The sequence below is a fragment of the Urocampus carinirostris genome, chromosome 12, assembly GCF_059441175.1.
Source record: "Urocampus carinirostris isolate Australia breed hairy pipefish chromosome 12, RoL_Ucar_1.0, whole genome shotgun sequence".
Classification (NCBI taxonomy): Eukaryota; Metazoa; Chordata; class Actinopteri; order Syngnathiformes; family Syngnathidae; genus Urocampus; species Urocampus carinirostris.
Window position 1 is genome coordinate 25,878,812 of NC_142360.1, and position 12,458 is coordinate 25,891,269.

General features: G+C 39.0%; 1 protein-coding gene across 1 annotated transcript in view; it reads right to left on the reverse strand.

Annotated features, from left to right (window-relative positions):
• nek7 (NIMA-related kinase 7) overlaps positions 1-12,458 on the reverse strand; it is a 72,247-nt gene that overhangs the window by 42,624 nt on the left and 17,165 nt on the right. The window contains exon 2 of the mRNA XM_088348828.1: positions 4,391-4,477. Within this exon, the coding sequence (XP_088204954.1) occupies positions 4,391-4,450 (60 nt within the window). The 5' untranslated portion in view covers positions 4,451-4,477. The remainder of the gene's footprint in view (positions 1-4,390; positions 4,478-12,458) is intronic.

The following is a 12,458-nucleotide window of genomic DNA, read 5'->3' on the forward strand; positions in this document are numbered from 1 at the left end:
TAGAATAAATTGACTCCCTCGACAATTCCAGTATTAGTGGTGTAATGCCTGTGCTTGCGTATACAAGGAACAACAACAACTAGAGTCTATTTTTATTGTGGTTTATTTTGCAACAAAAATCCACATTTACTCTGGGGCATATGGATGAAAACCCTTGTTTAAAGACTATTCAATGGTTGTCGAGGCAAAAAAACATCCTTCTGGAAAAAAAAACAATAGGGTTGGTGAAGGACAGAGGTAAAATCCAACAGCAACCATATGTGCAGTTTATCGAACCAAGAAAGATAAGCAGAAAGGCCTAGGTGTGTTAGCCTCAAGAGGTCTTATCAATACAAACAATGTGCATTAATCTCCAGCTGCCCGCCTCATACAATTGTAACCCCGATCTTGGTATGATTGAAAGAAAGAAGGACGATAATAAAGAAAAAGCACATGCAATAACAGAAGCTCCCCAAATTACAACCATTCGAATTGCGCAAAACGGTAGATACGAACATTTGTTTCTGGATGTCGAAAAATATCCGGAAATTGCTCTAAGTTAGCTTTTGTATTGTGTGCACCTTTTTGCGAGTAGAGGACAGTATTGTATTGCTTCTTTCCACCGCGTGGGCTGTGAGAGGTCACCCAGCATCCACACTGAAGAAAAAAATCCGGCTTTTTCTTCTTGGTTCGTGTGTAATCATAACAACGTGTACTGTATGGCTAGCACGTTAAGAACTTTGACTTTTTTATTGTTTATTATCTTGTACATCTGTTCAATATGGTTGGTGTAAAGTTTAAAGAAGAAGCGAGATGGTTCTTTTGAAATGAAAGTGGAATAAGAAAGCTTGATGCGGTTGAGAAAATGGCCTCTCAAAGCGCATCTCCTAAAAGTAAGTTAAACCTCACTTTATTTATCTTTATAGAGCATATTATTTTATGAAATGTTTATTTTTTTGTAAAAAACAATACAGGTTACCTATACAAGCATTAAACATACTTATATAAACATGCAAAATATAGCACTGAAGCAACTTGCGAACGATCGTAGCTCGGGCGGCGTTTGTACTGTACATCTCAAATGTATAGACCACAATACAAAGAGTGACGAATTGCACTAAGCCAAGTATCATAACTTTTCAATTTTGTGTACTGTATTTCCAGGGCTGTCAAATACGAATTTCTGGAGACGATTACTTGTCATATTCTACTATGATCATATGAGCTTACTATTACCTACACTGCACACTTTAACAAAGAAGAGCAATGTAAAGATCAAGAAATCATTATTAATTTAGGATTATGTTCCTTTTATTAAAAAAATGCAAAAGTGCATGATTTCAGCCTGTTAGAATGAAACCTTCTGAGGATCAATGCTTAGGCGACGTAACAAGACCATAAGGTCTTTGACTCAACTTTTAAGTAATAAAGCGCAAAATTTGACAAAGTGCAAAAATGGGGTGCATGGATAAGAAAAAACACTCGAATTCCAACACACACACTTGAATACAGCAGAATATGAACTTAATATAAACTTGTAAACCTAAAATTGTTTTGCCTGGTGGGTCGCATAGCTTATCGAACTTGTACAAATGTTTTTGGACGTTGGTTTGTCAACCATATTGAAAGGCAGCATCTCACTTGCGAGAGACTTTTTATATAGCCGCTTTGTTCGCAAACGCCAAGAGTCGATTTCCGCATTCACCAATTCGCCTTTTCTTTCGGCGGTTTAAGTCAAGACATGTTTGTTTGTGATGCCCTTAATAACTAGGAGTCTCATAGGGCTGCACAGACATCAGATTATTGCAAACTACAGAGTATTATTACACCATTTCCTGATCTAAAAACCTTTATGAGGGCAAGAAAAAAAACTCAAAAACCGCATGTACTCAGCAAATCAGATATCCAGAGAAATCACAGCACATATTTGGTTGTGTTTATAATGAACAGAGTCAATTCTGGTTTAGAAGATTGCATTACATGTTGGTCAAAACTGTATTCGTCATAGCTATCTAACTATATGGTAGTCACTATTTTGAATGGTGACATGATTCCAAAAGACGTGACGAAACGAATACGGAGTATCGCGTAAAACCGCTCCGCTGCAAACCACCTGAGGTGTGCGGGGATACCCCGCCGTTGGCGTTCTGCATTAAAAGTAACGCACGTCTTTAATAATGGCCGTTTTACGCACACACACACACATGCAACAGCTAAAAGGTAAACACTATCATCAGTTAGCTACCAGAGACGAAAGTTACGTTTCCACGATTAAAAACGCAAATCACAAACGAATAAAAACAAATAATGTAGCGGGTTACCCTTCTCCTGAGCTCCCTTCATCCTCTTCAGTGACTCCATGTTTTGGGTTTGATTGCCACCTCACCCTCGCGGTGCTTTTGTGCCATATTACTATTTTGTTCTGTAAAGTGCTCCCACACTTTTGCGGACTTCGGTCGAACAGTGTTTAATTCTGTTATTATTTTGCTCTTAGGTGATATAATTCCAGTTCTCAACAAACAGGGGAGGAAATATTGTTTTCGCAGAAAATTTCAGGGTCTGTTTCTTGGTCAATATTGTGCTTCTTATCAAAGTCTAGCTTGTTGTTGTAGTATTGATTTCAAAATGTCCATGTCATGCCCAGTTGTACTTTGAGATGTTAATGTAGTTGTCTTTTTTGGTTGTCAATACAATTTATGGTTACTTTGACAGATTTCTGTTAGTTGTATTTATCAAGTTATTTCAAATTCTTTACTCATAACACTTTAGCTTCTTCTGGAGTCTCGTTCAGTTTGATGAAAATTTTAGTTAGTGACCCAAGGTGTGTTGTATTTTACCATGTTTTTTTGGAAATCTTGCCTTCCTTGCGATGTCAAAGTTCTTCCTAATCAGATGCTCATTGATGTAAACGTTAGTGCCTTTCAATTTTCGTCCTTGTTTTAATAATGCAACTTTGTTCTTCCTACTGGTCAACCTCATAATTATGGCTGGCAGTCTCTGGTTCCTCTCTGGTACTGGTGACAGGCCTTGATGTGTCCCAGGTCCATCTCAATCCCTTCGCTGAAGAGGAAGGATGCAATTTGTTGTTCCATTGATCTGGTATCCTCGATGCTAGGCTCCCCGACACTCGCAGCCACAGTCTGTCCATGGGAGCAAGGCTTTATCTCAGTCCCTGTGCCGATCACGTACAGTAGTTTACCCGCGTGTATTGCTCCAGCTCGGCGCCTCCTGTCCTTCTCGTTGTTCTGGAGGTGCAGCCGTTTCACCTCCTCCATCAGGTCCGGGATGTCTTTTTGCTGTATTTTTATATCAGTGATTTCCTGCGCTAAAAGCTTCAGTGTCTTCTTTTATTTCACCATCGTCCTCATACGTCCGTCCCATATATAATGCATGGGTCAGCAACCTTTTCGGTGTGGAGTGCCCACTATCAAATTTCCTTGTAAATCAGTGTGCCACACAAAGACTCACACAACATTTTTTTGTATCCAACAGAGCTGTAATTTTACACCAGTCCAAATATACAACATGGATATATATTAAAATCGTATACCTGACCAACTAACTGATCTTCCACTATTCTTGTTCACCAATAAACTAAAAATGGGATATGAGCACTTGAACTTTTTACTACAGGAATCAACCAGAATTAACCATTCTTCATCAACAATAAACTACAATCAAAAAACAAGTGATATGGAAGGCAGAAAATATCAAGACTTGAAATAACAGCAGCAAGGCAGAAGGCTACTTGAAAATAAGTGCTACAGAAATTACCACTGACACAGCACGCACACAGTTTTCCTTGCTTTGTTATGCAGTGAACAATGTGATAGCTTGCTTCAGTGGTGGTGTTTTTAGACAAAGGTTTTCAGGGTCTGTGTTTGTTTGCCGTACATGGACACAGCACGTTTTAATGTCTCCGCCTTTTCAGACTCATCCTCAAATTCATGTTTCATCTCGTAATGATGTTCAACACTTGATGTGCGAGGTACCACGCTCTCGAGGCATAATGCACAATAAGCATGGACATTAATTTCACAAAGCCCAAGACATCTCTCCACACTGGCTGGAAAGAACGAGATTTTTTTGGCTGGAGGAGCCGTCACTATTCCTTCATTTATTGCGCGCCCGTGTTTCTGTGGCTTGGTTGAAACACGGATAGCTCCTCCTCTGCGAGGCCCCGCACAGACACACACTCACACTTGGTGCAGAGGAGGAGGGGCGCTACCGTAAAGCATGGTGCGCAACTGAAAATGTCTAAATTTCAGGTAAAAATGCACTTTTTGAATTTTCATTGCATTGACTTGGAAAAGAGTTCAGAGAATCTGGTAGTACAGACTAAAATTAGCTCTCTGCACAAATAATAATACATGGATGCATAAATAAACTGTCTTGATCAGCCTTTTCTAACCTGTGGTTGAAACACTGGAATGGCCGCTTGCTGTCCTTGAGGCTGAGTGTCCATATCCATGGTGCCGAGAATCAGTTTCTCCCCCGTCTTGGGAAAAAAACAAAAAACAGAAATTCTAATTGGCAAATGAAAGGTCAGCATGCATGAGTTGGAAAAACCTAGGATTTTATCAGTTCACCTTTGAAATAAATCTCTATATCAGTAATGTTTTTAGCACAGAATGCACAAATAACCAACTAACACAGAACAAGGGGGCTGTGCCTTTTCAACAGAAACGGATCCAGTGTCACACATGTGAATCTGAGACAACGTGTTGAACCCTCTCACATTGCATCCTGAAGAGATCAAGCGTGCACTAGTATTATGGAAACCGAGATAATGACACTACATCAATTCATGTACTTGGCTTTTCCACAAACATCCTTCCATGGGAATTACTAACGGTTAAAGAGCTTCACATCTTTTTAGTTCTTCTAAGAAAATAGGTCACGCAGAGGTTGGTGCACTGAATATGAGCATATGTCATAGTGCTGAATAATTGCACGTTCTGGCATGTAGGCTAAGCAGACATTGTTTTCTAAAGATGGTCAGCCACAATTTGGTAGTAATAGCATAAATATTTGTTCATAGTAAAATGTTACTTAAAATATTTCATGGTTATTTTTGTATAAAAAATACATCGATTCCAGCGATTCCCCCGGAGATATCAATGGAGTACACGCTGTAGATAACAACCTAATGTGACATAATCATTAGTAGACATCTCAATAAGATCAAAGATTAAGATCCAAAAGCCTCAGCCTGTTTTCCCATATTACTTCTCCGTCTCCGCAAATATCTTCTCGGCTTGAGATAATAAAATATCACAATGGACCAAACATATTTAATTCTGTCAACACTCTCTTAAAGTCACCTATTATGTGCATGAAGGTCACTTTTATGAAACATTTATAGTAGTTCACACTCCAGTCAGAGAAAATTATGACAATTGACATGCACAAAATGCACCAAAATAAGACCAGCCAAGAAAAGCCTCACCAAAAGGAAGAGAGACAAACATTACAGGTGCACTACCTAAGTCATTCGCTGCACATTCCTCCTGGCAATTTAGACAAGATTACTTAAACATGTTAAAAAGGATTTGACAGGATACATTGAAAATAGTCAATCCAGAAATTTTGATTGGATCCTGTTAATTAGCAGAGGCCATCAAAACAAATATAGACACATTTCAAAATGAATACATACAAACTATATCACTGGCACATCACATTGATTTAAAAAAAATGTTAAACAGTTGGATTTAGGTGTTATGTGATTGGCAAAAAAAGCAAAAATGCCCATTTCTGTATTAAGGACAATACGCATATAGCAATTACTCACCCAGTGACCTTGCTCGCCCCCATTTGACTCTTGGCACTTGAGAAGTATGCTTTGCCAGATTGAAGCTGGCACCATTACTCATCTTTTGAAATATTTTGAGTTCTTGCCTGCCTTTTTGTCAAAATAACCAGAGGGCATTTGAGCTCCAAGTCTTACAATAAGATAAATTAAGCCTGTCATGTCGCATTATTGAACCTCCTAAAAATGGGCAATTAATTATGCGGGTTGCCAGTCAAGGAGAGTTATCACTCTCCTTATGGTCTGAGAATCTTTCAGAATTGATCAAAGACCCAAACATTTTTGTTCAGAAAACATTTTTAAATTGAACAGACCTTTACGAAAAATTGGTAAGTACTTTTAGAAAAGTCTATCCTGGCCCCTCAGTATATCTTCTCTCATTTGTTGGTGGCTGCAACAGCAGTGAGCATAAGGTACCAGTCTGCCAGCATTTTTGTCAAGCTGAAAAATGAGACTTGGCTATTGCAGTGGGGTAGCAAGTGGACACAACCTCAAATCAATCATTTTCGCAAATACAACCGATCACGCTACGGTTTGACATGACTTCAAAAACAAAAATTTAAATAGAAAGGCAACAGTAATCACACAACAAAATGTAATCTTGTGTGGCCCCATCAGCACTGATAAAAACATTTTGGGCATCAGCAGTGGGGATGAGAATAGTTGGCTATATTATGATTCAATTATGACTAAGGGGGTAAGATTAAGATTATGAAACCACGATATAAGCATTTTTTACCTCACTAAAAATCAAACAGCAGTTTTTAATAACATCTGTAACAAAGCAAAGCAAAAATTATGGAAAATGCAAACTTTCAAAATAGAACACACTCATTTAAGTCCAAATTTCTACTTCAGAGCCGGTAGCTTAAAAAGTTTTTTTATCTGTATAAAAACTTTGATTTGCAACCGTAAATATCGCAAGCATCATAGGAAGAAGCAGAAACGTGTTCAATCTTCCGCAAAACACCAGTATTATTTAATCCTGTTGCAAACCTCCAGTTTGAGATCACCAATGATAAAATGCGCACTTACACTAATACATTGTTTGAGATGTCCATGCATCATATCCCGGTGAACACGTTTTTAGATTGCTTTAACAGTGCGTCTGTAATTTCTAGTTTAAGTAAAATAGCGTTGGGTTGTATTACCTACCTGAGCTCACACTTTCCAAACAAAGCCGTCAGGTTTTCGGTTGATAAATGGCAGCAATGCGGCAGAGTCCAGCCTGCCGTCACAATAACGTCTGTGTGGGGTTTATATTTTAGCGCGACAAAACTGGGATAAAATGTCCGTTACATCAGCACTGTAGAAGTCATATGATTTCAACATTTTTAAGTTTGATTGAGAAGCGGGTTGTTTATATAACCATTAGCAAGCGATAGGGTTTGCACGATTAACCAAAATCGATATTGCGATGTGTCGTAGCGTGATTGTGTAATCTCAAGACACTGCGCTTTCTTTTTCAAGGATGTATAGTTTCCCTTTTATTTTTTTGAGTGATGTAGCGTTCAGCCAACCAGAATTGTCACTGCTTGCTTTTAACAACGCCAGACAATCAGAGGCAAGTTTTCACAGCACTAACCAATAAAGGCGAGGCAAAGTTTGTTAGTTGCATGCCAGACACCGATGTGTGAGCCTCAGGTGGTGACAGCAACTATCACAAAGCTCCCCAGACGAGGGCACTGTTTACTCAAGTTTAAAGCTTGTCACTAGTATTAAATAGTCACAAAAACAAAACTAAAACAGAAATTACACTCTTCTTCTTCTTAATAAAAATAATAATAATTAAAAAAAAATAAAATAAAAAAAATAATCAACATTCAAATACTAGTCTATATTACTGAAATGTATTGCTCTATGGTCTCCCGATGTCTAGAATCAAAGGTTTGCAACTGGTTCAAATGCACCAGCGAAACTTTTGACTAAGACAAGAAAGTTTGACCATATCGCTACTATTGGCTAATGTGCACTGACTTCCGGTCTGCTCAAGATGCGACTTTAGGGTCGTCTTACTTTCATAAAAATGTTTGAATAGACATGCCCCCTCTTAACGCTCTGGTTACAATAGTCCCTATATTTCTGCACAGAGCATCCGCTGGGAAAATACTGGTCTACTTGTGACTCCAAGAGCCAAGAAGAAATCTGCAGGCTCGAGAGTATTCTCTATTCGGGCCCTGGTGCTGTGGAATGCTCATTCTCCCGAGACAAGATCTGCAACCTCAGAGGAAGTTTTTAATTTCAGACTTATATTCTATAGCTTATAATTGATGCAGACCTCATGCATAGTTTCCAGTCCCTTCCAGTTGCCTAGTTGGCAAAATGAGGGAGAAGAGCCAATCGGGATGAGTCAGCGGACAAGCACCTGGACTTGAAGCATATCATCTTCTGCATTGCTGTCATGGACTTCTTGAAGAATTTTACAGAATCCCTATGTTTTTATCGATGCTGACTATGTTATGTGTATTGTTACCCAATGCAGCATTTATTGCTGCCTGGTCAATCTAGAAAATGAATTACCACTTCTCAAGGTTTCTCTTTTTCCTCACAATGAGGCATTTAAGTATTTCCATGCCCACATGTCGGTTTTACATCAGTTGATGGTGTAATGGTGGCCTGTGCAGTCCTTTGAGACATTTTGTGATTAAGGGCTATACAAATAAATGACTTGACCTGTCTGAAAAAAATCACAATTAGTTTTTTTTCTCAAACTGAGCAGTCCTAGCGAGTGTTCGTGCCGACATATAGCCTTCAGGTAAAAACAGAATCTCACTTCTCAGCTCTCCCTTACTTAAATGTCAGGATTGCGATGCATCCAATAATCATAAATTTGCCCCACTTCCTCTCACCAGCATAATACTCATCCTTAAGCATGTGTCTGAAGGGAGATTGTCAAACCCTGCATTGTTTTTAAGTCGGGCACGACAAATGCTCAGATAAAACTTTGAAACAGACGTTTTAGTCTACATTTCTATTCTCTGACTATTGACACGAAGTGGTGCCGCATTTTGAAAAACATGCTATCATTTTACTACTGTGACCTGACGCTCTGGGAAAACGGTTTAAGGTGTGGAGGTATAATATCCGAGAATGTTATTTTGTTAATTAAAGACTTTAATGGTGTAGACTGCCACAAGAATGCTGGCTAGGCTACAGTTTAGCTTTGGCCTGTCTCCTAAATAAAGTCACAACCATTAGTGAAATTTGCATCTAAACTATGTTCTTATTAATGTCGAACAATATCCAGGTGATACTGGCATCATTTCATGCTTTGGGCTTTCATTTAAAATTAAAGGCAATTTGAGTATGATAAACTTCCGCCCTGTAAAAAGATTGATTATTGACTAACGTATTTGACCCACAGGATACATGCACATAAGAGCGTAACAATCCACGTCAAAGACCGCAAATTTCTCCAAATAACTGATGCAAAGAGGACCCACTTTAATTGCAAAATATTTGATATAAATAGGGGGCATGAGGAAAGGGTAGCGGAGCGGTGAAATAGTCAAATAGTTAACTTAAACTTAAGCACCGTGGATGTATCCTGCACGTAACTGATAGCTGCTATTTCTGAGGCCAAGGGAGTGGAACTTATTTTTCAGCTTGTGTCATGTGCGCATATGTCACAGGGTCTGGCTAATTTGACAGAAGCTGCTTTAAACCACAAGAATCTTTCTATACATATGAGTTAAAATCCATTCATTTTTTTCTTTCACCAATATAGGTTGCAGAGAAATTAACAAAACAATAAAGTAAATTGTAATGATATCTTGTCAGAAAAAATGGTTTTATCAAAAAACTTTATGGTATGATGTTGATGTACTAAGACAAAAGCAACAAAGTTCTGTGTAACCAACTAACTAAAAAGTTGGAACAAGAGAACGCCAAGAGTTTGGCCAGAAATGCTGTGTGGATCCGTGGAACTGTGCAGCACCAACGTTTTTATGGGTATACACTCACAATTCTTTCACATTTAAGTTGGGGGTAAAAGCAAAATACATAAATGAGTGCTCATTTATAAAAAGGTGAATCACCACAGCACCCTGACAGATGAACCTGGATGGAAGAAGGAAAAGAGCTCATTCCTTGAAAGAAAAAAGTACAAAATCCGCTCTAAACACGAAGAAATAAACAGAAAACCAGAAATTGATGAGCTTGCGGCATTGAAAAAGTTAAAGAGAGAAGGACAAGAAAAGGGGGTGAAGAGTGGGGTTGGGCTGCATAGTTAAAGAAGGAAAGCGGAACATATAAAGTGGCACTATGCGGCCCGGGTTTCGGATGTGAAGGAATCAAAGGCACCTTTGAGGAGCCACAAGACGACAGTGAATGGCCTAGAAGAGCGGTGTCCATGATTACAAGAAGTGGAGAAACCTTTGAGTTTGTGCTCATGAAAGCCAACCCAAGGCCTTGAATGAATCCACTGCCTGACTAAAACTGATGATACAGAAAAAGAGCAAGCCATCCACTAATGATGGAGGGGTCCAGATCCTACAAAAGAAGCATACTCTCCAATTCATTTTAATCACTATGCAAAATCATTAGCCCAAATCTGCAAACACTCCAACACTCATCTACATTGGACTAATAAATGCACACAGGGAGGAAAGCCATATCACACCAATTACACCTCCGCGTCTTTAGTTTTTGAGGAAGCCCAAGCTCAGTGAAAAACAAGAAGAAGCAAAAACGTTGTTTCTTCATCTATAACAAAAGAATTATGAAAAAATATGAGAAACTCGTTTTGCAAAGCCAGCTAAACATACTTTAGACGCTTCCAGTACGTCTTCCAAATCCTGCCAGCTAAGCAAGAAAAGATCAGGGAGCTGATTACATTTTTGCTTATTTTTCAGCTCAAGCGATCAAAAACAAGAACAGCAACACAGACATTAAACAGATAAAATTATTCAAAAGTTGGATTACATGAATTAATAGCTAGGTCTTGTAAATGGAATGCTGGATTTGTTTGCATAACTCAGACCTTCACTCGATAGCTGTTGGGGGCGGCAGAGCAAATTGATCAAAAAGGGAATCAAGACAAAGAAAACCACTGGGGTCCCTAGGGAAACTACAAGGCCAGAGATCCATAATACTGCTCGCCACCTACTATTTATATGCCTCCTTTACATTTTTCACTTTCAGAATTTTATAGGCTAATGATTATTTTACTGCAGAAATAAACAGCACAGCACAAAAAGCCTGAGCTTCATGTGAGGCCTGAATTGATTTATTTCCCAGCCATCCAAACCAAAGTAGCACAGCTCGGTGCCTTTAGAGTGTTTATAGTTCACCGAACGAATCCTCAAAAATACTTGTCAAGATTTTAAGATGACCTTCAATGAGCAAGCAGCATCCTTAATACATGCTCTAATGTTTGGCCTAGGCACACCTGCATTCATTGGTATTCACTTCAACCTCCTCTTATCTGGTTAGGATTCTTGCCGTTGTGCATTTAAAAAAAAAACCAATAACAATAACTCAAGCAGATGCAGGTGTCAGCCTTTCACTCTACCTCCCTCCTCTGCACACCGGCTTCATGTCCTTCTGTGCTCTGTTGGTCCTGCATGTTGTTAAAACGAGTTGGCACGTGGCTTAAATCCAGGCCACCTCTCAACTCTATTGTTCTATCCACTCAAACGCAGCAGTGACAACACACAAATGGCGAGGAGCTCTTTGTTGCATTTCTATCAATTCAGCAGGTGCCTTACTCTGAAAAGACAGAATCAGCCATCCAGTTTTCTTCTCATAAAAAAACGTTTGATGTGTTCATCTCAAAACGGGGAGGCAGCCAAGGAGGATCCTAATGATCAAGTCACAAAAAAAACCCATTACATTCACGCTTGAAAAAGATAAACTCCAATTTCAATGATAAAAGAAATGTAGCCAACAGGCACAATACAAGATCAATCAGACTTGCCAGTACAATGCCCCTTTCGAAGGCGATATCATTCATGCTGTCAATCAATGGTAGTAAATGAGGTCTGAAAACAGTTTGACGATAACTTAAAAAAGACACATTGTGGACAGGGTACAGATACAGAAAAACAGCTGAATTTAAGTCATCCAATTATCCGTCGTGTACCTGTAAGAAAGGGAAAACACTCTTTTAGACGAGGAGGTTGGTCTATAATTGTAAAACCTAACAACAATATACATTGAGTGGACCAAATTAAAGCTACCGTCCGGACAGGATATTTTCATTGATAAACTATCCTTTGATTGTAAACATACCCTAGTTATAAAAAACACAAGGGTTCCCTCCAAATAAAATTGAACAGATGCCTCCAAGAAAACACAGTGGCAGAAGTTAAGGAAGAACACAAGTTCACACAAGTCCACTATGATTGTAAATTTCAGGGTGGACAGAAGATGGTGAACACCACAATTTGCATAAGTATTACATTTCCTGCTTGTAGGACGACTAAAATCATCTGATTAATTTATTTCCTGGAATAGGTGATGAATAGTGTCCCATATGCTTGAGAAATAGAGGAACGGTATACAAATTGTAAACAAGGAAACAAAGGCAAAATTTAATTTCTTGATGTTTTTATATGCCCTGTGATTGGCTGGCAACCAGTTCAGGGTGTCCCCTGCCCACTGCCCGATGATTGCTGGGATGGGCTCCAGCACCCCTGCGACCCTACTGAGGATAAGCGGTGCAGCT